Here is a 23,983-nt window from a genome sequence, read left to right on the forward strand (position 1 = left end):
GCCCTAGATTGCCTACCTCCGGCAGCACTGATGAGGGAAAAATAAACCTCCGTCTTGGCTAAGCTGCTTTTATTTCTAGTCTGCTAGCCAAACACAGTGCCAAACTGTACATCCAAATTTCTTTTTCACATACAAATTAGATCATGATAGAAATACTGTTGTGCAACTCAATTTTTTTCATGAACAGAGTACTGTTCTACCGTTAAACTTTTTCCATCAACGGTGTATCTTAGACATCTTTGATTTAACAGCTATTAATGGCCATTTAGGTTATTTCCAGAAGTACCCTTCAATGAACGTACTTGTATGTATGACCTTTTTCACAGCTACACAAGAGTATTCGTAGGATGCATTCTTAGAACTCCTAGGTCAAATTTTCCATTTTTGATCTATAGTATAAATGGCCTTCCTGAAAGGCTATTCCATTAATACATCAACCAGCACACATACCTTCACCTAAGACTTGGAATTATTTAAATGTTTTAATTTACACCAATATTATAGGGTCTGAGAATTTATAAGATTTTTTTTCCATTTGGTATTTTCAGTTCTGATAAGTAAAAAATAAATTAATATAAGATTCTGAATAATCTGAATTTCAGAGAGTGAGTGTACATTTATGCTTGAGATTCTGTCAATAGCAAAAAGAAATGGGAGGGCAGGAGAAAAGAGCAGAAAGGAACTAAATAAATGACATATTCTTGCCAAGTGAAGGTCAAAGGATGTCACAATGAACATTCAACTGAAAGTTTCACAGAGAAAATTGGTGGGAGAAATGAGGGACCCAAGGCACGTGGTGGACAAAGACATTGGTTCAGAAGCACCTGGGCTGTAAGATTCCCTGCCACCTTCTCCTTCAAAGCAGTAACAAAGTTTCAGCTAAATATCATCCACATTCATGTTGTTTATACCCAATTTATGGATAAAATGATATATCTGGATTTGCTTTAAAACAGTCCAGGAAAAAAATAAGTAGTGCGTAGACAGCTGAAAAGAGATTAGCAAACGTAGATACTATTGAGACTGAATGAAGGCACAAGGGGAGGTCATATCAGTACAAACTATTCTTTTATGTAGATGTGAAAATGTCCATAATAAAAAGTTTGCAAAGTTAATATTAATTGAAAGCACTTCTGGAACGGCAAAGTAAGGAACTCTAAAAACCCACTCATCTGTGAAAACAACAACACTGACAAAAATTCTCAAAATCAACTTTTTCAGAATCCTGAAAATGAAATAAAAGCTTGCAAAAACTCAAGGAGCATTTATTCAAGACAACGACTGAAGCCCAGCAAGAATAGCTAACTTGGTGATGTTTTAACTTGTTCTAATCCCATCCCTTTTCTCTCTAGCTCTGTGGTAGCCTGGGAAACCCACAGCTTCACAGCTACAACAGCTGTGAAAACCAGCAGCCCAGCAGCCACTGCAGAGGACAGAACAGGTTTGGAGCTTCTCAAATGCCCCACAGCCAGAGGACTGTCAGATCTGATCTGCCTGGTGACTCGCTTGAAAGCTGCATTCTCAGGTCTTCTCTTTATATAACATGACTCAGCTCGCTGTACACACAGACCTGTAGCCAGGGCATTTACGGGGAACAGTGACAAGTGGCAAATGTTTTAACACCACAGCTGCTGAAGAAACATTATCACTTGGAACTGCAAAAGGTGAACTAAAAAGCGTAAAAGGAAAAACTGGGGAAGAAGATGTCCGTAAGAAGCTTTGATAAGCTCTGAAATATTCCAAGACATTTACAAGGTCACACACAAAAGGGCCGTGCTATGCTCAGGAAAGAACCGAACGGGCCTAATCTCTCACATCCAGCTAACAACCTTGAGTCTCTACACAAACAAGAAGCAGAGGCGATGGCAGGGGTGTAGAAGGCATGCCACCAACACACACTCAGAGGCCCTCAACAAAGGCTGCCGGACGAATGGCTCAAAGTACTTAAGGAAATCGCTGTTCGGTCATTAGCTGACCACTAATGGTCAGAACTTTACTAGCCATACCCAACGAGGGATGCAGACTTTATAAAATGAATGCAGGAAACTCACAAAACAAAGGCAACAATAATACCAACAAAAGGCAACAAAAAGCCCCCCCCTGGGAATGGGTTACTCTGATATGAGGAATTGTCACATTATATCACTTAAAATGTCTGGTTTTCCACCAAAACAATGGCCAGCAAACAGCAACGTATCACCCGTACACACAACACACACACACACACACACACACACACACACACACACACGTCCATAGAAACTGTTCCTGAGGAAGGCCAGATATCGGACTTATCGGCCAAGAAATTTAAATCCCCTATCCTAAACACATTCAAAGAACTAAAGGAAATCATGTCTCAAGAATTAAAAAGGAACGTATAAGAACACTGTCTCACCAAATAGAAGATATCTATAAAGAAACAGAAATTATTTTTAAAAAAAGAAACAAATAGAAATTCTTGAGTTGAAAAGTACAATAACTCAAAACAACAATTTGCTAGAGGGGTTCAACCAGAGATTTGATCTGGCAGGAGAAAGAAGCAGCGAACGTAAAACTACGTTGACCCTGATGATCCCTGTTTCAACATGCATGAAACTCGAAAACACGATACTACGAAAGACAACAGTGACGAAAGGTCGCATATCATATGATTCCCTTTACATAAAATGTCCAGAATAGGCAAATCCATAAGGCAGAAAGTAGATTCCTGGTTGCAAGGGGCTGGAAGGAGAGGGGAGTGGAAAGTATTGCTAATGTGTATGAAGTTTCCTTTGGGGGTGACCACAATGCTCTGGATTTAGATCGTGGTGAGCATTACGTGACCTCGTGAAATAAACCACTGAATTGTGTACTTTACAAGGGTGAATGTTATGCTGTTCAAATTATATCTCAATACTGGTGTTATAAAAAATTAATTTTAAACATATTGGTATTATAGTTTTATTTTTAATCCGTAAAAACATTTGAGCTTTATTGTTGTATGAGTTATAAGCAGTGAGTGCATATACCTAGGTCTATGTTTGGAGACATTTAAGTGATGTCATAACTAAACTAATTCATCAATAGTCAGACTTTTGGTCAGTTATCCTAAAAGTCACATCCCAGCCGTGGTCAGCTAACGTCCCGTGTAGAAGCCCATAGTTCTGAGGCAATAACTAAGTTTTTCCATTATCTCTATCAGCCTTAGAGACTTTAAATTAGCATAATGATGGTTAGAAATTGGCTTCCAATAGTGAAATTAGTGGTTGGTTGGTCAGAATAGTGAAAGTCCAAATGAGTTCTCTCGGGAAATCTGCAGAATGCAAGGTATCTGAATTAGCCATAATATCCTAAAGATAACACCCTGGCATGAAAAGGGCACAGCAATTTAGGGAGGCCTGTCACCTGAACTCTTGGGGGTTATGCCTCAGATTTATCAAGCTCTTGCATTGGAGGATTCTAGCTGCCTGATGTTGACTGAAAGGCGAACAGAATCCTGCCTCTAAAACAACGGTTGGCAAACTTTTTCTGTGAAGGTCTGTACAGAAATACTTTAGACTTTGTGGGCCATCCTGCCTCTATGCAATGATTCATTTCTGCCACTGTAACATGACAGCAGCAACAGGTGACACAGAGCAAATGAGCATGGCTGTGTTTCAATAAAACTTCATTGACAAAAACAAGTGAAGGACCATGGTTTGCCAAGCCTGCTCTAGAACCCTGTGTCTGCATCACCTGTAAGAACAGAGAGGAGACTCCATCAAGCTCATGCATCAGGTGTTGGCTCACTGCTGCACGTCTGTGCAAGAAATGTCTGAGCCTGGCTTTCAGGAGGGGCTGGGAGGGCAGCTGGAGACCAGCAACCAGCCCTCACCTCCCTCCAACTGTTCGGCAACTACTGTTATCCACCAGGAAGTACCTCGCAGCTATGTCTCACCAAGTTCACACACTGATGTCGGTCCCTTTGCAGAGGTGCCTCCCTGTTGCGTTAATGGCTCTATGATGTGGACTATGAAGTAAGTGAATTTCACGTCCAAAACCAAGGAATACAACTTAAACTTGGGTTAAAAAAAATTGAAGGGCATCCGATACAAAGCACATGTGAAGTTATGAGCCAGGCCAGGAGGGCCCCAGAGAGTTAGGAAGACTTGAAAACCAGCTCCAGTCCAGAACCCAGATGGCTGCCCAGACATGTTCCAAAGTACTAACTTGCAAAGAACTGGAATCATCCAGTGCCGGAAAAAAGCAAGAGTTAATCGCCCAAAATCAATTTTCTGTCGTTTTACAATTAGTTTCTTGACTTTCCTAATTTGATTTGAATCCATTTAACATTAAAGTCACTCAGAATTCCCCAAAACTAGCAACCAGAGTGCTAGGCACACCCCAGATAAGAAGTGACACTTCCAGGCCTCAATACTCCTACTGACAGGGTTATCCAACCAAGACCAATGCTGTTTATCCTTATGGCTTAGGACTCTAGTGTATTAAGGAGAAAAATACCCATTTTATTACCCACTGCCAGTTGTGTTTCTTCTCTCATCAACCTATCCATTGAGAAACGTTTCTTTGATCATATAACTATCATTGAAAGCTTCTGCATATAGAAGGCTTTAGGGAAGAACGTCTCAAATTTTGGAGACTCTTAGGCATCCTAGGGATGCTCAGGGGAAAGAATGCATTTGGGCCCTGCCATCTGCATTTGTAACAAGGGCCCTTGCTGATGTTGCTGCTGGTGACCCTAGGACAACACTTCCAGGAGGTGGCCTAGCTCATCTCACCTGGAGCCTCTAGCTAACACCACTGACCTTGGAATCTGGTGGTCCATCCATGTGCTGAAGGAAGAAGCCAACACAACTACAATTTTGCCACCAATACCATATAAATCAATAAGCCACACACAGAGTTGAGAGCTGACAATAAAAGAACTAATAATTTAATATCCCCCAATCCCATCCCCCCCCAAAGAAAACCCCAGTAGCCTAATCTTCCTAAATTAGGCAGACAAAGATTCATTCAACTCTACTGTACACCTGCTATGTATCAAGCATTGTGCAAGACACTGGGTACTGCATCAGTGATGATCAAACAGACACGGCCCCTGATCCTACCACTGGCCAGGAATAGTAAAGAAATTACCACCGGCACTCTGCAAATCAGCTGTGTCTACAGAACAGACATAGCTGTGATGGCAGAACAGAGGCACAGAAAGCTCCAAATGGGATATAACTTATTCTCAGGTGTGAGATCTAGAAATAATAGGGATAAGGGAATGCACAAGTGCTCTCCACCTCAGACCCTCCCAGCTCAGTCAGTAAAAGAAATCTGGGAATCAGTCACTGGGCCTTAAAATTGAGAAATTAAAATCACAAAAAGCACAGGCCCAAGAGACTAAAACAAAAAAGACCTATGAGCACCAGAGGACTGGAGACAAGGTTTTAAGCACAACTGGAACTTGGGGTCACCCAACCGGATGTCACAAGGTACCAGTCCTCAGGCCTGACCGCTCACCTCTGCACTCCCAGCACATCCCTGCCTGAAGCAACTCAAGGATGCTTGTGTCCTTGGGCTGTTCTGTGTGCACGTGCGTGTGTAAGAGAAAGAGACAGACAGGCAAGGCAGGAAGCAAATGATCCAGGGAGTGACTCAAGGCAAACAGCCTGACAGAAGAAAACTTGTCATAGTTTGGTGGTTTTAAAAAACATTTTTCAAGATGTGTAATGGGGAACCCCTCTGGCCTTTAGCCTCTCGCATCTTCTCTTCTGATTCCAACCTCACTGCCTGCTTTCCCTTTTGGGGAAGTCCTCTCTCCACCCTAGGATCCTACCAAGGGGGTTGACCTGCTTCTGCCTGGCCAGCTACCAACATATAAATAAGTGAGAACCTGGAGGAAAACATGACATCTGATTTTAGTCCCTAAGGTTAACAACGACAGAAAAGAGCAACCGCCCAGGCACCAGAGACCTCCGTCAGACCTGAGGTCAAGGAGGCAATGGTCGCGTTATGAAAGCAAGCTTACACCCCCCAGCAAGAGCAGCCCAACCTACTCTTGGCCAGGCCTGGTTTTTTCCTTTACCCAAGGGCAGTATGGTTGCAACTTGATACAGCTGCAAGGCAAGTCCTGTTAAATAATCAACTGTGGTTTTAAATGAGCAAGCCCTCCATTTCAGCATGTGGCTCCAACACATAAAATCAAGAAGATTTTCCCAAAGCCTGAGAGTTAAGCTACTTACTGACAGCTGGAAGCTTAAGTACTGCTTTTCTTAGAGCATTAACTCCCACTAGCCAATGACTACACATTCTATTAGCCATGTAAATGAACATGTGTCCAAACCTCCCCAAGAAATCGGCCTGAGCTGCAGGGAAATCAGGTAGTGGGATAAAAGAAAAAAAGCCACTTAGCCCCACCCCTCCTTTCTGTGTTCTTTTCATTGGGATTTCAAAGAAATGTGTGTTGGTCAAGGATGCCTGGACCAGGAAAGGACCAAATTCCTAGCACCCAGAGACACTGAGTGGTTGTCTAAGCTTTTCTGCTCCTTGACCTCCCAGAACCTTCCAGGCCCCTTGGGAGTGTCCAGCTACATCCAGCACCTGCAGTCAAGCTCCCCCAGGCATGTGCATTCCACCCCTGCTTGCATGGACCCTCCGTGCCTGCTCACAGAATGCCCACCCTCAGAAAGGACACACAAAAGCAGTTTACTCCTCGAACTTACCACCACCTTTGTGGCAAACATGTACTTGTCCCGCAGCTGGAAGTCCCTCACTTCCTCCAGGATCACCTCCAGGTTCTCCCGGGATTGGAAGAAGTCTGTACTTCGGAAAACTGTGGAGTAGCCAGAGGGTTCGTGCCGTTCAACGTAGATGGTGTTTGGCTTGTCGTAGGGATCGATTCCCCTGGAAGAAAAAAAAAAAAAGCGGTTGTCATCATCTCCACATTGAGTTGTTGGAGGCGTGGAGGTCCTGCCATGCAGACCATCAGTGAGAACTCAGGGTCACCATGGCAGCAGCTACAAGTGATGCTCTCTCTCTGTGCCGCAAACACATCCCTTTGATGGCTCCTTGGCTCAGTAGAGAGGGAAAGGAATTGCCACTTGTCAAGTATTTTCTGCTGGTACTGTTGTTTACAATGCAGCCTGGGTTTCACTCCAGGCAAGCTCCGGTGGGGCTAGAGGACAGGTTAAAGAAGGAAAAGTGAAAGGCAAGTGTACTGATCCCCTTGACGTCCTTCAGAAACGCAGGGCTCACCTCTCCCTCTGTGCTTCTGTCCACACTATCCCCCTCTGCCTGGATGCCCTCTGCATATACTCTGATCTGCACAGCCAAATCCTACTCGTCTTCTGAGATCAAGTGCAAGTCCCCCTCTTCCAGGAAGCCTTCCCCCATGCCCTTCTCCCATCACTAACAATGCGTCTCAATTCCAAGCCTTTTTTATGAGTTCAAGAAAAGGGAGAAAACTGCCTTAAGTGGATTTTGGAATCAGTCTTCTCACTTTATACAATGGAGCTTCTTACCCACTATATTATACCATTCACCATAATGTGTCTGTCTGAGCTTCCTAGACAGAATACAGATTCCATCAAAGGCCATGTCTTACATTTCTTTTTATCCTACAGAGTTCCTTGCTGCATTGATCCTTGCTGCATGGATCCATGGACATAGTACAGAAGCTCTTCCAAACTGAAAACTGCAGAGTGATTAGATCAAACTACCTCAGAGAAGAATCTCTGCCCTGGTGTGTCCCCAAAGAAGGGCCCTAAGAGCAGCCTGGGAGGACAACTAACCTCCCCGAGGTTTCCTAACATGCACAAGAACACCAAGGCCAGGCGGACCATTCAGCAAGAGGGAAAAACAGTTGGAGAAATCTGGGGGAGAGCTTCACAGTGAGGGTGCAGTGATGACCCAAGGAGAAGCAGAAGGACTCATTAATGATTAATTCATACAAACCATCTTTGTACGGTTCTGTAGACACAATGGCTCTCGGGATAATGAAGGCAATGATAGGAAATTCCTTCCAAGATGCATTGTCAGGAGCAAGTTCCAAGACAGAAGGGACGGGAAGGAAAAGAAAAGAAAGGAGGGAGGAAGGGAGGAAGAAGAAAAGAAGGAAGATAAAGAGAAAAACAAAAGAGCCTCTTTTTGCAAAGGGGGAAGACTTGACTTTGGCCCTACAATCTGAAGTCTTGGTCGGACACTGGAGAAACCAGCCGGTCCCAACGCGAGAAACTAATGTTCACCATGAGATGTTCTGTGTGCAGAGCAGGGGAGGGGTGGGGAGGACGTGTTCTCTTCTTCTCCACAATTAGAAGTACTGATTAAAGTACTTCCTCTACCCTAGAGGATAGGCAAATTAAAACACACTGGATAGTTTTAAAAACGCAGAGAGGAAGGGACCTTTACCCAGATATTGAGGTGGAGCTCACCTCTACTATTCCTTCGTAACCAAAAGCAGCAGCCAACAGCTAGCAACAGAAAGAGCTGTGAGGGCTTCCCTGGTGGCGCAGTGGTTGAGAATCTGCCTGCTAATGCAGGGGACACGGGTTCGCGCCCTGGTCTGGGAAGATCCCACACGCCACAGAGCAACTGGGCCCGTGAGCCACAACTACTGAGCCTGTGCATCTGGAGCCTGTGCTCCGCAACAAGAGAGGCCGCAATAGTGAGAGGCCCGCGCACCGTGATGAAGAGTGGCCCCCGCTTGCCACAACTAGAGAAAGCCCTCGCACAGAAGCGAAGACCCAACACAGCCAAAAATAAATAAATAATAAAAAATAAATTAATTAAAAAAAATAGAATCTAGGCAATAAAATAAAGTCTAACCTTAAAAAAAAAGAAAGAAAGAAAGAGCTGTGACGTTCATCCCAATTCTCTTCCGTAATCCACATCTGAACCTCTCGTTCCTGAGAGCTGCTCCCCCAACAAATTCCTGTACTTGGCAATCGCTAGCCTCCCACTGTCCATGCTCACTGACACTGACTTCCTGTTCTCTTTACCCTCATTTGGAAGTTCCAAGCCTTGCTCTGTCTCTGAGCACTGTCATTGGTCCTCACCTGGCCTCACCCACCTCACTTACAGTCTTTCAGGGGTGCTCCACAGGGCATCCTTGAAACCCGCCCCCATGGCTCATCCTCTGTCCTGTCTTGCCAATCTCCAGCTCTGGATAACATAAATCACTGGTTTTCCTCACCCCTGCTGCTCCTAGGCTGCCAAGCATCGTTGAACAAAGTGTGCCTTTATTCTCTGAGAGGTTAGATTACACTCCCACGTATTATGGGGGATCCTAGGAGAAATCCCCCAAATAGCCTGAAATTCCCTGACACCAGACATGTAATTATCTACAATAAGACAGGCCAGCCCTTTCCCCTAGGATATCTATCTGCATGTCTGCACAGAGACAGAAGGTACAACACACAAATTCCCAAACGTGAAGCTTCTTTATTTAGTAATCCTGCTGGTTTGCCCTGTTAATATATGATTCTCTAAACAGAAAAAAGAGCAATTTGACCCTTTAAAGTTCAAAAAAAGCAAAAAAAAAAAGTTCTAATGGTATTCCCTGGGTAGAGGTTGTACTCGGATGAGAGTGTGGTTTTAATCTCTCTAAGACTCTACAACCTCTGCCCAAGGAAAATAATGAGTCAGAAAGAGCTGCCCTCTACAAAAACGAAGTCCACTGGAGCCTGAAGATACTCAGCTGTAAGGCCCCTCTCTGCTCCATCCTTTACTGTCCTTAATTACTAAGGAAGTAATACGAACTCAAAGACATTCCCCTTCAAACAGACGGCTAAAAGACGTACAGACAGGATCTACATCTTGTGGGGCCACTACATTTAATGAGGACTAAAACTACATGTAAAAGTCAAAAAACAAATGACAAACTGGAAAATATAAATATAAATGAACATACACATACAAGCTCTTTCATATCACAAAGGACCAATCTCAAATATATAAAGAGCTCCTGGAAATCAGTAATAAAGAGATGAACAATCTAATAGAAAAAGGGCAAAGGGCAAGAAGAGACATGTCCCCAAAAAAGAAGTAAAAATGACCCTTAGGTTAAAAGATGTTCAAACTCATTCATAATAAGAAAAATGCAAATTAAAACTATACTGAGGGACTTACCTGGTGGCACAGTGGTTGCTCCCAATGCAGGGGGCCCAGGTTTGACCCCTGGTCAGGGAACTAGAGCCCACATACATGCCACAACTAAGGAGCCCACGTGCCACAACTAAGGAGCCCGCGAGCCGCAACAAAGACCCTGCGCAACCACGTAAGTAAATAAATAAATAAAACAAAATAAAAAAATACAACTATACTGAGATATTAACACATGGGCTGTGGAAAAAGGCATAATTCTATGTTGTTGAGAATGAGTGCAAAATTTGACACTTTCTATAGAAAAGTTGGCAAAGTTACAATTTCAATGCTTTAGTCACTGGGGATATATCAGTGCAAAACTGAAAAAAGTCCATGCCCTCGTGTAGTTTTATTCTATTGAAGAAAGACAAATAATAAGCATAATAAGAGTATATTAGGATGTGATGAGTGCTGTGCAAAAAAAGAACAGATCAGGCTACAGCAGATTGGGAATGACAGGAATAACTGCAATTTTAATGGGATCCTTAGGATAGGCCCCATCTGGAAGATGTTATTTGAGCAGACTTGAATGAGGTAAAGGAGCAAGCCACAAATATATCTTTAGTAAAAGCATTCTAGGCAGGGAAAATAGCAAGTGCAAAGGCCCTGTGGTAGGAATGTAGCTGGCATTTAATCTGAGAAAAATAATGATGCACATGAAAGGGTTCAAAGCAGAAAAACAACATGATCTGATCTGCTTTTAACAGGATCAATACGGCCATGCTGAGAATCAGTTGTAGAAGGACAAGAGTAGAAGTAGAAAGACCAGTTGGATGATTAATGAGTGACAGCAGTGACTTGGAGTAAAGCAGTAGCTGAGTAGTGGATCCTGGGTATATACTGAAGGTAGAGCCAAAGGGATTTCCTGATGGACTGAACGTGAAGCATGAAACAAACACGGAATCAGTCATGACTCAGAGTTTTTCACCTGAGCAACTAGAAACTGAAATGGGGAAGATTACGTATGGGTAGAGCTGATCCAGGGTGGTGAAGATCAAGAGGTATCAAGTTTGGTGGGTGTGAATGGTTTGACTTTTTCCCACTGACCCACCAAGTCCACTCCTGGGAGTCTGCTCTACACATTCGTCTGCGTATGTACAAATTCAAGATTATAAACATCATCCCCATAACAGTAAGAGACCAGAAGTGACTAAGACCAGAAACAATCTCTGAAAGGTTAGCCCTGTTGATTTCACTTTCCTTCTCAAAAACCTACAATGGCTCCCCATTGCTTTCAGAATTCAGTCCAAATTCCTTTATCAAGCACTGCAGATTGTGACACCAACACCCCTTTCCAAATTTCACCCAATACACTGCCCAAGGATAAGACTCAGGGCTCTCCACCCCAGCACCGCGATGCCTGGTCTCTGCCTTGGGCCGTTCTGTTCCCATCTGGAATTCCCAGCCTGCACACCTCCAAACAGCCACACCCTACCTGGTGTGCGCATCCTGGATCAACAGTAACCGCCTCCGTGGAGCTGCCTATGACCCACCTGGAAGGAGCGTGGCCCTCCTCTGGCTTCTTATGCTATGTCCGTGGGACTTCGTGCTTCTTTTATGATGTATGTTACATGCACAAAATGTCTTTTCTTCTCTCCTAAACTGCAATCTCCTTAATAACTATATCCATCAGTTATTCAACTTCTTACACCCTAAAGCATCTGTTTTATATGCAGCAGACATTCAAAAAATATATGTTATGAATGAACAAATGAACGAATTTTAGAGAAAAATCCCCACTTCTGATATGATGCTCTAAAAATGAAGGTCTTTTAGAAATTCTAATACATGCAAGAGCTTCAAGATCCCCCTGGATTCCCTGACGGATTGAAAAATGCAAAAGCTCTGTCACTCCTCTCACAAGTTACCTTCCTTCCTCACCCCCCCAGACCCCTGGGGAGTCTGTAATACCTGCAGCTCTCATTCCTGGGTCTGGAATGTGTCTTTCCTGAACCAGATGCTTCACATTTCAGGGGAGGGCAGATTTGCCCTGCATGAAGGAGCTAGAACTGAAGCAAGGGGATTATGTAACTCAAATTTCTCAGATGGCACGACTTACCAAGAAACGGACTTCACATGTTCCTGAATCATGATCCAGGTCTGGCCAAAATCATCTGATTTCCATAGCTGCAAAGACCAAAGCGACAAGCGGTCATGATGCAAGAGGCGTGATGTAAGATCCCTGAATGGCATCACCGGCACACACCCATGGAAACCCCATCCTCAACAATACGTCACCTGTGAAGACAGGTGGGGAGATCACATTACCCAACTCGGTTACCCCACGTGCCAACAAGGGCAGGAAGGGCAGGACAGTTCACCTTTGCATTCCTCTCCAGACAGTTACTGAGGTCTCAGTACCTCAGTATTGGAAGGAAGGAAAAACGATTGTGACTTGTCTTCCTTTTATGGATTATCAGAAATTATATTTTACTCAAGACTGACCCTCAAGTGGTGGTGAAAACAAGGATTATACTCAGTACTTCTCGCCTGGGAAACAGTGTCCTTGAAAACCCATAATGGGACACAGTGATGAAAGCTGAATGGAGAGGACTTAGGGAATCCCCTGAATACACAGGGTGTGGCCATGAGTAATTGACTTGCTGATCTTTGCCCCTCAACTTCCAAAGACAAAACCTGAGGGTTCCTGTGGCCCTAGGGACCAGGGAGTAAGAAGCAGGAGACTAAAAACAACAATAATCCACCTACACTGGTAAACAGCCCATACTTGGGTTACTCCCTAAGGCAAGTGAAGATAAACAGGTCATGTTTTGGTTAAACAACCTGCAAAGAAAAAGAATCGTTCCAAGGTTCCTCTGAGCAAAGCCATTTGAAACTCATCATGAACCCAATCCTACAGGGCCAACAGGTTTCACAAGATTATGCCAGATCAATACTCTTGACTTGGCAAGTTTTAACCTTGAGATAGAAACTTACCTGGGCTCTCTCCCCATCTCTCACCTTTCCTTCAAATCCGGGTTAAAGGAAGAAAATGCACACATTTATATTATATTCACACACACACGTGCGCTCATGTGCACACGTGCACACACACACACACACACACAGAGCAAGAATATTTAAGTGAATGGTAACTTCAAATAAATGGTAGGCAAGGGCAGTATGTTTAAGGTGGAGGATGGGAAAGGTAGAACAGAAATTCGACAAGAGGTCCCAGCACGGCTCAGATGCCAGCCTTCCCTACCTGGCTCTCTTTGATTTAATTCCAGAGACCCGATTTACCCCCAGGACTAACAGAGGTGTCCCTGCAGCAAGAAGGGCCTGATGTGTAACTAACAGGGCCTGCCGGGGCTGGGTGTTGCTCCCTGGCTGGGATGCAGACCCAGAGTGCCAGGGGGATATAGTTTTCTGCAGCCGTGGGAAGTGAAATAGTAGCTACAAAGGCTCGGCCTGAGAGAGGAGGAGGGAGGGGCTGGGGGAGGTCACTCGAAGGACAGGCGATCCACTGGGGCAGAACAGAAACCTCAAGGAGCCCCAGCTGACCGTGTTCCGGAAGCTCTCTTACCTGCTTGTTGGGGTGAGACCTGTCAAAGCCCAGGAGGAGGTTGGAGGCCTTGCTGTGCAGGAGGAGGTCGGCTGCCCGGAATGGGATGGAGAAGCCTTCGATGGTGTTGCAGAAGTCAAACGTGGTCCAGAGGTACTGGGCATAAGCATCTGCAAAGATGTACTGCAGGGAAAGGAGGAGAGCTCAGAGCAGAGCCTGGCCGCGCCCCAAACACCCCTTCCCCAACAGAGTTTGAGCGCCCACGCATGCAGAGGCCAGGGGCCGGCACCCTTGCACATGGCTTTCTTGCCATCTCCCAGCAATGAAGAGACCCCGGTGCACACCACACGAGGCTCGGCGAAGGAAGGGTGCAGACGGGCCGCGCTGAAGCCAGATGGTGCTCTTGTTTACCCAGGTAATGAAGCGAGTCGAGCCTTTCTATTTTTTCTTTCAACTGACTTGGCCTTTCTCACTCCCTGGGGGGTCACCCGGTCACAATCAGAAGGTGGCTCTAGGAAGCCGGGCAGAGAAGGCCTGCTCTCCAGACTGGCTGCACACGGATGGGCCAGCTCACTACCCGTGCATCCTCCGACACACCTTTCCAGGAAGACCCCTGACATCACCCACCCAGGAAGCTTAGCTTCCCCTTCTTGCCCCCGTGCCAGGTGACAGGGCAGCTCCGAGGACCCAGCTGCCACTGGGGCAGGCAGACTCACTCCAGGGCACAGCGGGCAAGCAGGGGCCTCAGCTTATTTTGCTTCCCCACGGGTGAGTGACTCTGAACAAGTCAGGCTGGAGAGTGACGGCCGGCCTGAAGAGTTCTCAAGGGGAAAGGATCAAAGCAATTCAACTGAACAAATGAGCACCGAATATTCACCCTGGACCAGATGCCGAGGGTGCCCCAGAGAAAGCAGAGGATCCTTCCCCTTAAGCACCTTCCAGTCTAACGTGGGAGAAAGACGCGTCTACAGCCAACTACAATGCAAGGGGAAATGAGACTAACTGAGAAACCATGGACAGAGTCCTGTGAGAGCACAGACTGTAGATCAGTTCCGGTTTGGGAGATCGGATATGACTCCACCGAAGATTTGGGCCTTGAAGGGCAGACAAGACTTCCACAGGGAAGGAACATGCCAAGTCGAGGGCAGTTTGAGTTTGGGAACAAAAGAGGAAGGAAAAAAAATACAGTATGGGTTTGATGGCAGTCTTGGGGCTTGAGGGAAATACCAGGAAAGAAGGCTGGAAAGCCCGGAAGGGGGCAGGCCTTGCGTGCACACAGAGAGCTGGAGGACGTCCCCTGCTCCCAGGAGTACAGGGTGCCTCAGAGGACGACTGTGACCCAGAACCAGAGCCGGGGGGACCCAGCGCCACCAAAACTCAGCCACTGACATCCTAGAAATCAATGATGCAAAGGAAATCAGTCCAAGGACGCTTTCCCTAATTGATTCCACCTGCTCCAGACCCAGCTTCAGCTCGGAACCCTTTCAGCACTAACAGCTTCAGCCTGCAGGAACAATTCGCACTTGTCTACACGTTGCTTTCTTACATTCCAGCTCCTTCTCCTTCACGCTCTCTCCCCACATCCAGTCTGTAAGCTTCCCAGGCGTGTGTTTTATGCGTTCTCTCTCCTCTGTTTCCTCCACAGCATCTAAGGTAAAACTCCAAACTCTGGAGAAGCCTAATTACATCTAACTCTAAAGGGTAGTAAATGGTATGAAAGCAAAAACTAGCGGAACCAAAGGCAAAGTGATAAAAACAATTATGACCCTCAGAGGACCATCAGAATCTGGGGCATAAAAGTGTCCCCTAGAAATAACACAGCCCATCTTCCTGCTCTGAAACCATCTTGGTTATTGGGGGAGGTGGTGTTCTCTCAGTTTGAAAAGTTTTCTCCAGAAACCCCTATCCCATGGCTGCCTGCGGTTTCACATTTGAGGACCTAGAAATCACATGTCCGGCCTCAGAACATATGATGTTCATGACAGTACTTATGATTTTTCTTTTTTTTTTTTTTCCTTTTGGCTGCGCCGCGCAACATGTGTGTCTTAGTTCCCCGACCAGGGACTGAACCCGTGCCCCCTGCATTGGAAGTCCGGAGTCTTAACTACTGGACCACCAGGGAAGTCCAATAGCTACAATTTTTCAAGAGGCACTTAGTATGCACCAGGCACTGGGCTGAACGTTTGCACACCTTGCCTCTTTTCACTCACAGCGTCCCCGCAGCAACTCCAGGCTATGACACTGTCATCTCCTCTCTTACTAATGAGGACACTGATGCTTAGACAGGTCGGCTGCCCAAGGTGACCAGGAAGAGGCAGCATTCGTATCAGCGTCTGGCTGGTTCATCAAACCTTACCTCTCTCCTTCCAACAAAAAGGCAGCCTTTCCCGAATTGAATCCATAGGTCTTGGCCTGGACTGCTGTGCTCAGTGAAGTGCCTCCTCTCCTAATCCAGTCCCCAAGCTTCCCTGGAAGCGCTCTTGCCTTCTGCGACACTGTTGCATCGACGCTCCATGCCCCACCCCTGACCATCTGTCTTTGACTCTCTCTTGCCAGCCCCTCTGTCTTCTTCAGCTCCTTGCCCTCAGGTGACCTTGACTCCTCCATCCTCGGCTGCTATCGTGGTTTATGGCTCATCCTTCCAAAAGCTTCCACCACTGCCCCTCCAGGAGCACGCATTCCAAGACTCTCAAATCTCCACGCCCATCCTGATGTCTTCCCAAGAGTCTAGTTTTCACGACCTTCTTTACCTTCTCAGTCAGCATCTCCACCCGGATGTGCCCAGATATTGCTCTCTGTCCAAAACTGAATTCTTCGCCACCTGCCCCCCAAAACCCACTTCTCCCTCTCCATGTCCCAAGCCCTATCCACGTGACACCTTCCCCAGCCCCATTACTCACCATTAGCGTCTGGTTTCTACTCCACTGCCTTCCCTTACTTTCCATCGGCCACCTACCCTGTTAGGTTTTCCTCTAAAAGGTTTTTCACAATCAGTGCCTTCCTTTTTCTTCCCAGTGCTACTAGCGTGGCCCGTGGTCCTACTAGAGACTATGAGGAAATTGGGGTCGGCACTGGGTTTTACTCATCCTCCTGGCTTCTAGGACCAGCAGGGAGTGAGACCCTTAGAGGGTGGATATTAGGTTTGGTAAAGTGACTGGGCAACTTCATGCCTATAGTAACCCACGGGCTCCCTTTCTGACCGTTCTCTAACCTTGCCCTTCCCAGCCCATCCTGCATGCTGCCGGCAGACCAGACACAGGTCCCTAAGGGACAGTATTCACAGTAAGCCGCCAACTCAAAGGTTCTTCCATGGCTCTCTCCAGTCCTCAAGGCAGGGGGCAAACTCCTCCCTCTTCAGGTGGGGCCCCACTGACATCATTAAGCCATTCAGTGCAAACCCTCCCCTCCCCGCCTGCAGAGAAAACACATTTGGCCCCCTGAAGCCTCTGCCCATGTCCTTCTCCTCCCTGATCCCCTAGGGTTCCCACCAGCTCTGCTCCAGCTACAGAAATCTGCCCACCTGTGAAGCTCCAGCCCTAGTCCCGAGCACCCACGAAGCCTTCACCTCTCTGATCCAACGTTACTCTAATGACCTGCAGCTTCCATCCCACCCTTAGGCACGTGCTTCCTGCTACTAAGTAACCTCCTCAAATGTGCACAGAGCAGGAAGGCATGGGACGTGCTACTCTGCTTTTAGTCCCGGGACGCCTGGCTGTCAAGTCTGCTCGAGGCGACCCTGCAGACTGGCCAGCAGAGCTGACCTACTAAATGCTTCCTAACCTGGGCAATTTCAGGAGGATCTTCACCACCACCCATCACCTCTCCAAGCATGTCTGCAATCACTTAATATTCCAGACGTGCTTCATCTTTTCCTTTAGCTTAACGCTACGTTCCCTCCTAAAACACAAAGACCTCCGGGAAGATAACAAAAGTCGCTACAGAATTCACCCCCATGTTAGCCTAAGTGACTCTCTCCAGTTTCGAGTGAAGAAGCCAAGAGTACCGTGAGAGGAGGCTGGGCAGACGAAGCAGTGAATGAACTCACCTCCAGGAGGTGGGAACCAAGGGAAAGAAGAGAGAGCGTTTCACCATCTCACCCGGGACCAGCCTCTGCCTGGAAAAAGGCAGGACCAGCTCTCGCATCTGTGGAGGCTGGGAAACCTGACCACACATCCAGTGACCTTCAAGGAGCCCAGACACGTCTGGACACGGCCGACCGACCTCGGGTGCGCTGCGAGGCTGGTGGAGCTGTCAGGTGGCTGGAGCCGCACGCTGCTCTAGGCGGTGGCACTCAGGGGACCGCAAAGAAGGAAGTGGGACGGCGGGCTGATTTGAAAATAGACCCAAACTCTCACAGGACCCCACAGCCGCTCCATTTACCTAAGCAGCACCTTCTTTCCCCTCCTGCAGGCCATGCCCCCCCACACTTCCACGTGGCCCTTTCATGACATCTTAGCCCTTCCGAGCTGCCGCGAACAGTCATTTCCACCATTTCCAATCGCCCTCCGTGGCAGCCACGCTAACATCTGTGCACAGGTGATGTGCCTGGGCCCAGCACCCTGGTGTAGAGGGCAAAGCACTCAGCCATGGGGGATGTTTCTCAGGAAGTGGTAGGTCGAGTGGGGCAATCTGCCTTCCAAGGGACAAAGGCAAGAGTAACCAAAGGCATCGGCACAGTAAGAGTCACTTCCTTCCTGAGAAGTCTGAGGAGGGGTAACAGACAGCCTCCTCTGGGGAATTAACAAACCCAACAGGGAAGGCAGCAACCCTAACCTCACTCAGCCTGCTCTAGGCCCCAGGTCCAACAGCCACCAAGTTCTCCAAGAAGGCAGCCCTATGCATCCTCCCACCAACTCCAAATCATCCCCCACTCAGCCCTGAGAAATCAAAGCAGCCCTCCTCTTCAAGGTGACAGCGCTGAGGCCGCGGGCCCGCGGCTCCCACCTCACCTGCAGCACCTAGAGCTCCTTTATTGCAACCATTTCCTGGTTCTCCTTCCTTCTTGCCCTAGCCCCTGCCCTGCTCCTTCGTCTGCTTCAAAAGCCCCAGATCCTCTCCCTGCACTAAACCACCCCCCGCCGCAAGCCCCGAACTTCATCTTTCCTGTCTTCTGACTCTTCCGTCGGGCGGGTTTAGCAGCTGCTCACTGCAACCCGTGACAAGCAGGAAGGGAGACGGAACCTGCTTACAGACATCTGTGCCCTGCGGTCAGAGGTGAGGAGGGGACGAGATGGGGCTGAAAGGGACAACAGAGCAGTTTCAAGACCACAACTTCAGCAAGAGTTAACTTCGGGACAATGTGTAATAGTACTACTACTACTAATAATAATGATAATGGATAGGTACAACCTGACGTAGAGACTAATCCAAGGGTTGTTTGATTCTTGAGAGGCAGATCGATCCACAGGAGATGCAACACAGCCAGCAAGCTGCACCCTGGGGCAGGTTTCCCCAGTCACTCGAGGGACTGGGAGTCCCCAGTACCAGACCTGACACTGCAGTGGTGGGGGTGGGGTGGGGGGGCGTGGCGGGCCTGCTGTCCAGACTACAGAACCCATTCCAACCCCTTTTTGTGCTTTTCTTCACAGAGGGAAGAACTGCTCGGTCACCTTGGAGTTAGGTTAGAGGAGAGTTTGTCCTAACTGCCCCTCCACTTTGAGACCTCGGACAGGGCTGATATTAACTAGTAGGTACCAGTAGCACCTATTCTAGTCGTTAAAAAAACAATTGCTTAGGGCTTCCTAGGTGGCTCAGTGGTTAGGAATCCGCCTGCCAATCCAGGGGACACGGGTTCGTGCCCCGGTCCAGGAAGATCCCACATGCCGCGGAGCAACTAGGTCCGTGAGCCACAACTACTGAGCCTGCGCATCTGGAGCCTGTGCTCTCCGCAACGGGAGAGGCCGCGACAGTGAGAGGCCCGCGCACCGCGATGAAGAGTGGCCCCCGCTCGCCACAACTGGAGAAAGCCCTCGCACAGAAACGAAGACCCAACACAGCCAAAAATAAATAAATAAATAAATAAATTTATAAAAAAAAAAAGAACAATTGCTTCTGTTAGTAAATAGCCAGTTTAAACCCATGAGTGAGTGGCCCCTCCTAAAGCTCCATTGGCCTGGTGCCCTCCCCAGGACCAGCCCACAATCCAGCAACTGAAAGGTTAATGCCTGCCTCAGCAGGGTGGCCTTCAATACACAGCTCCCTCCAGATTGGGTCTGTTCTGATTGGTCAGGGCCATTCCAGTGGCTAAATATTTTGAATACAGCCCCTGCTAACAGACCACAGGCAACCTGAGAAGCCAGCACTGCAGGGGGGTGGGGGGGTGGGGGGGACCTGGTCAGAGGACCCTGTGGATTTCGCTCTCTCCTTCCTTTCTGGATGAGCAAAAAGCAGCAGCTTCCCCGTACCTTCGCTTTTGCTTCTAAGGAGCTAGTTTTCGAGCATCCTTAGAAGCAGCCATCCTATCCTGGAAATGAGCTAGGGATCGCTAGAGTGGGGAAGAAGGCAACCAAATACAACTCTCCAAGCTAAAGCTACCTAACCAACAGGAAAGCCTTGCAGGCTGCCTGATTCCTGCACCCCCCTCTTCCTCCCTGGGGCCCAGGGCCATCTCAAGTCTAGGCTTTCTCCAAATCAAACTGCGCGGGGTTCTACTGCAGAAACGAAGCCCCAGGGCAGACAGCTGGGAAAACAAATCAGGAGCCACAGCAGTATCAGCTGCCCTGGTTTTCCCTTCTAGACCGGTATAGGCTGGAGGGAAGGGGGGGGGTACACATGCACACGCAGGTACACACGTGTGCACACACACTGGTGATACCCATGAAACCAAGACTTCAGCAGCTGCCCTGGAAGACCCAGAGTAGACCCCAGTGCAAGCCCCAGTGGCCCTGGGTAACATTTTTGCCACCTATGAATCAGGCAACTTATTTGGCAGTTGGCAGATTCTTTGGGCTTTAACCTGCCCTTGTTTGTCTAGAAATCCTGCCTGGCCAGGACCTGGCCTGCTTGATTATGCACAGTTCTGCCCTGAGAATGACATTCTGTCACCGACTCCTAGGTAAGCAGAAAAACAGTCCCCGGCTGCCCGTCACGCTGCAAAGACGCCCAAGCGCTGCATCTCCCAGCCCTCCTGTAGCACAGCCATGGTCCCAAAAGACAGCCCCACGCAGTCACGACAGGTGACGTCCTTACACGCCTGTTGTCCGCAGGACTGTGGTAGAACTGGGCGATCACAGCTTCGCTGCTGTTCCCCTCGCCAAAGTTCAACTTGTCTGAGATTCTCTTGAATGATCTTCCGTAGTCGTAAGACACGTAAACCTGGAAGATGGAGGTGGGAAAGAAGAAAAGGATCAGTGAGAAAAGTGGCAGAAAGGCGGCTCCCTCCGCCTCCACTTGCAAACGCGTCCCCTGCATCCTGAATGTGGTTCCCAACGGGTCCCTGATACCATGAAATTACAGGTGTGAAGACAACCCACAAAGGAGAAGCAGGTCACCTCTGTGTCTGTCCCCAAGCCGGTGGCCTCTTTTCTGAGGCCACAACAATTCCCTGGAGGGGGAGACACGCAGACAGAAACCATGATAAGCTCCTCACCACGGCCGGGTTGAGTGTTTAACAAATTATATCCAGAGGCTGAGAAAATGTGATTGTCTGAGGGGAAGGGATTGAGAATTTGTTTTGCCATCTGTTGAAATGTCCCCAAAAGGTAATCTAATTCTCATCCCTCTGCTGGGGAGTTCTGTCCTTACAGCATTCCAGACGATTAAAACAAAAAAAAAACCCTCATGGGTTTTCACAGCGTAGCCCCAGAGATGAAAAAGAGAGCAGTGCTAAGTGATTAAATATGCGCAGAGGCTGCACAGAGGGGTCCCAAAACCCCCCTCCTCCAGCACCCGACCCTGTAACATGGGAGATTCTGAGTTTAGAGGAACAGCAGGGAGGGCCATGCAGTTGCCAATGGTATTTACTTCTCTCCTGCTTCCAGGTCTCTGGCTCCCCGGTAACCACAGGTATGAAACAGAAGAATAACTTGTGCACTGAGTGTCTACCAGGTGCCCGGAGGCTACCTGAAAGCCATCAAATCTCAAGAAAGGGATGGAAGAAATGGAAGCTGTCAGATAGTTTGTCCCTAGACTTTACTACCTAGGCACTGCGAAATTAATACAGTCAGTGGGTTAAAAATGAGCCTGACAGATGAATATCACACTATAACGTCAATACTATGAATATAATACTGAGTTAGAATTGGGGAAAGCGTTAAAGTAAAAGGACAGGTGAATGCCAAGAAGAATGGGAACTCCGGACGAATCCCATCGACTCAGCAGCAAACACATTCTGAGAGGTTCATGTGAGCCAGGTACTGCGCTAGACGCCAGGCATACAAAGACACGGCCCTTCACACAATGGGCATGTAAACACGTCACTGCTGGTAAACGATGCCCCCACGTGAACAATGAACTACACGACGTTTGTGCAGAGAAAACTGAGCGCACATGCGCATTATTAATATTTATTAGATGTCGAGGTTGGAAGAGCACAGACAGAACCTCTGCCAATATCTGGAAGAATTCCTGTTGCAAACACACACACTTAAGCACAGCACATGTTCCCCGACTACCAAACACACGTTAAGGGGCTGCCACAAAAACAGCTTCCTAAATTCAGCAGGTTGAGAGTTCACAGATCATTTGAGTGGTAGAAGACCAAGCGGTACTTTCTCACTTCCATCCTCCAGGCCAAGAACAGACATGACGTGTTCCTTGTGACATTCAAAGTCACACGCAGCAAACTGACGGCTTCTCCAAAAGGGAGCTCAGGCCCCTTCCAGCCCTAGCATTCCCTACATGGATAATCCACTCCGAGTTACCTCCTCAGAGGCACAAGTGTGATAATAAGCTCACACTGGGGCAGCATTTTTCAGTAACAGTACTCTTTTGTATACATCAACTCTCTTCATCTTTAAAAACCCCGTGAGTGAGTCTCTCCTTTGCCACTTTCCGTGGACCTGGAACATAGCAGGTGCTCAGAAAAGAATTCTGAAATGAATAAATTTCATTATAAACCACAGCATGAGTAAATGCACGTGTTCTGTAAGTGAACAAAAGAGAGTGAAATGAATGGATCCGTGACTCAGTGAACAGCTGTTTACATTTAAGAGATAAAACTCAGAGAAATGAACGACTAGCCCAAGGTCATGCTGCTAGAAACTGCCAAAACTAGGACGGGTTCCTCCAAGCCCAAGTTCAGCTGACTTTCCACTCTCTCAAGTCAACGTTCTGGGTGAATGTTTTCCTCTGCACGCTTACATTTCTCTGCTAAAAGAGGAAGATCACGCACCAAAGCTACAGCCCAGGCACTGGAAGGGACACCGGATGGAGAGAGAAAACACCACCTTGAATGAAGCCCGGGGCCTTCCCCAGACACCCCGCCACACCTCTGCATCACCCACTGGTGATGGAGGTGCGGCCACCCTCAAAACCAGAAACCTCCCCCTTAACGTTCTCGTCCGTAAGCAAACTCCATCCCTTTGGGGCTTGTACTACACAGAAGTGAGGAAGGCATGTGAGGGCCCACGCTACGCCTGAGGCTCTCAAACTGCGCATCAGCCTACCTTGCTTCCCTTCTCCAGGCTGAACAACTCCAACATGGTATTTTGATCCTATCCTCACAATTCTTATCCCTATTCGATCAACAAATCAATAGGGCAAAGGCAAGCTCGGGGCTGTGCACAGCTACCCACCTTCCTCCACGGTGAAGAGCCCTGGAAGGGCCTCTTCCAGTGTTCAGACGAGGCCAAGTGGGCTGACGACCTCACGGCCTCCACACAGCACCCCCGTTGGTACATTCTGGGTCAGGGTTTCTTTCCCTAGCATGCTGCCTCACTCACTGCCCACGATGAGCTCCAGGTGAATTGAGGCAAACGCCCCCCCCAGGCTCACTCATCCTGTGCTTCTACCGTTTGCTTTGCATCCAGACACAGGTTTCTGTACTAATTAGTCTTCTCTGGCCTCCACAGGACACCACTCCCTTAACTAAATAAAGAAGGAAGGAGTTTTGTTTTTTTTTTAATTAAAGTATAGTTGATCTACAATATTATATGAGTTTCAGGTAGACAACATAGTGATTCAATATTTTTATAGATAATACTCCATGTAAAGTTATTACAAAACAAGGGCTATATTTCCCTGTGCTGTACAATATATCCTTGTGGCTTATTTACTTTACATACAGTAGTCTGTATCTCTTAATTCCATACCCAGTTTCTAAACTGCCAAAAGTCGCTAGTTAGATCAGTCTTACCTCTAAAGATGGTCCTTCAAAGTGAACGGTTTTAAATTATTTCCCCTGTACTTCAAAACCATATAATAATAACGAGG

At 47.5% G+C, this 23,983-nt stretch overlaps 1 protein-coding gene across 2 annotated transcripts in view; it reads right to left on the bottom strand.

The window, feature by feature from the left end:
• Positions 1–23,983, bottom strand: part of SORL1 (sortilin related receptor 1) — a 160,436-nt gene that overhangs the window by 116,496 nt on the left and 19,957 nt on the right. For both annotated transcript variants that reach the window (XM_036860931.1, XM_036860930.1), the window contains exons 3-6: positions 20,801–20,926; positions 13,634–13,795; positions 12,167–12,234; positions 6,690–6,870 (exon numbers count right to left, since the gene is read on the bottom strand). In XM_036860931.1, the coding sequence (XP_036716826.1) occupies positions 6,690–6,870; positions 12,167–12,234; positions 13,634–13,795; positions 20,801–20,926 (537 nt within the window). The remainder of the gene's footprint in view (positions 1–6,689; positions 6,871–12,166; positions 12,235–13,633; positions 13,796–20,800; positions 20,927–23,983) is intronic.

Source organism: Balaenoptera musculus, chromosome 8 (genome assembly GCF_009873245.2).
Source record: "Balaenoptera musculus isolate JJ_BM4_2016_0621 chromosome 8, mBalMus1.pri.v3, whole genome shotgun sequence".
NCBI lineage: Eukaryota > Metazoa > Chordata > Mammalia > Artiodactyla > Balaenopteridae > Balaenoptera > Balaenoptera musculus.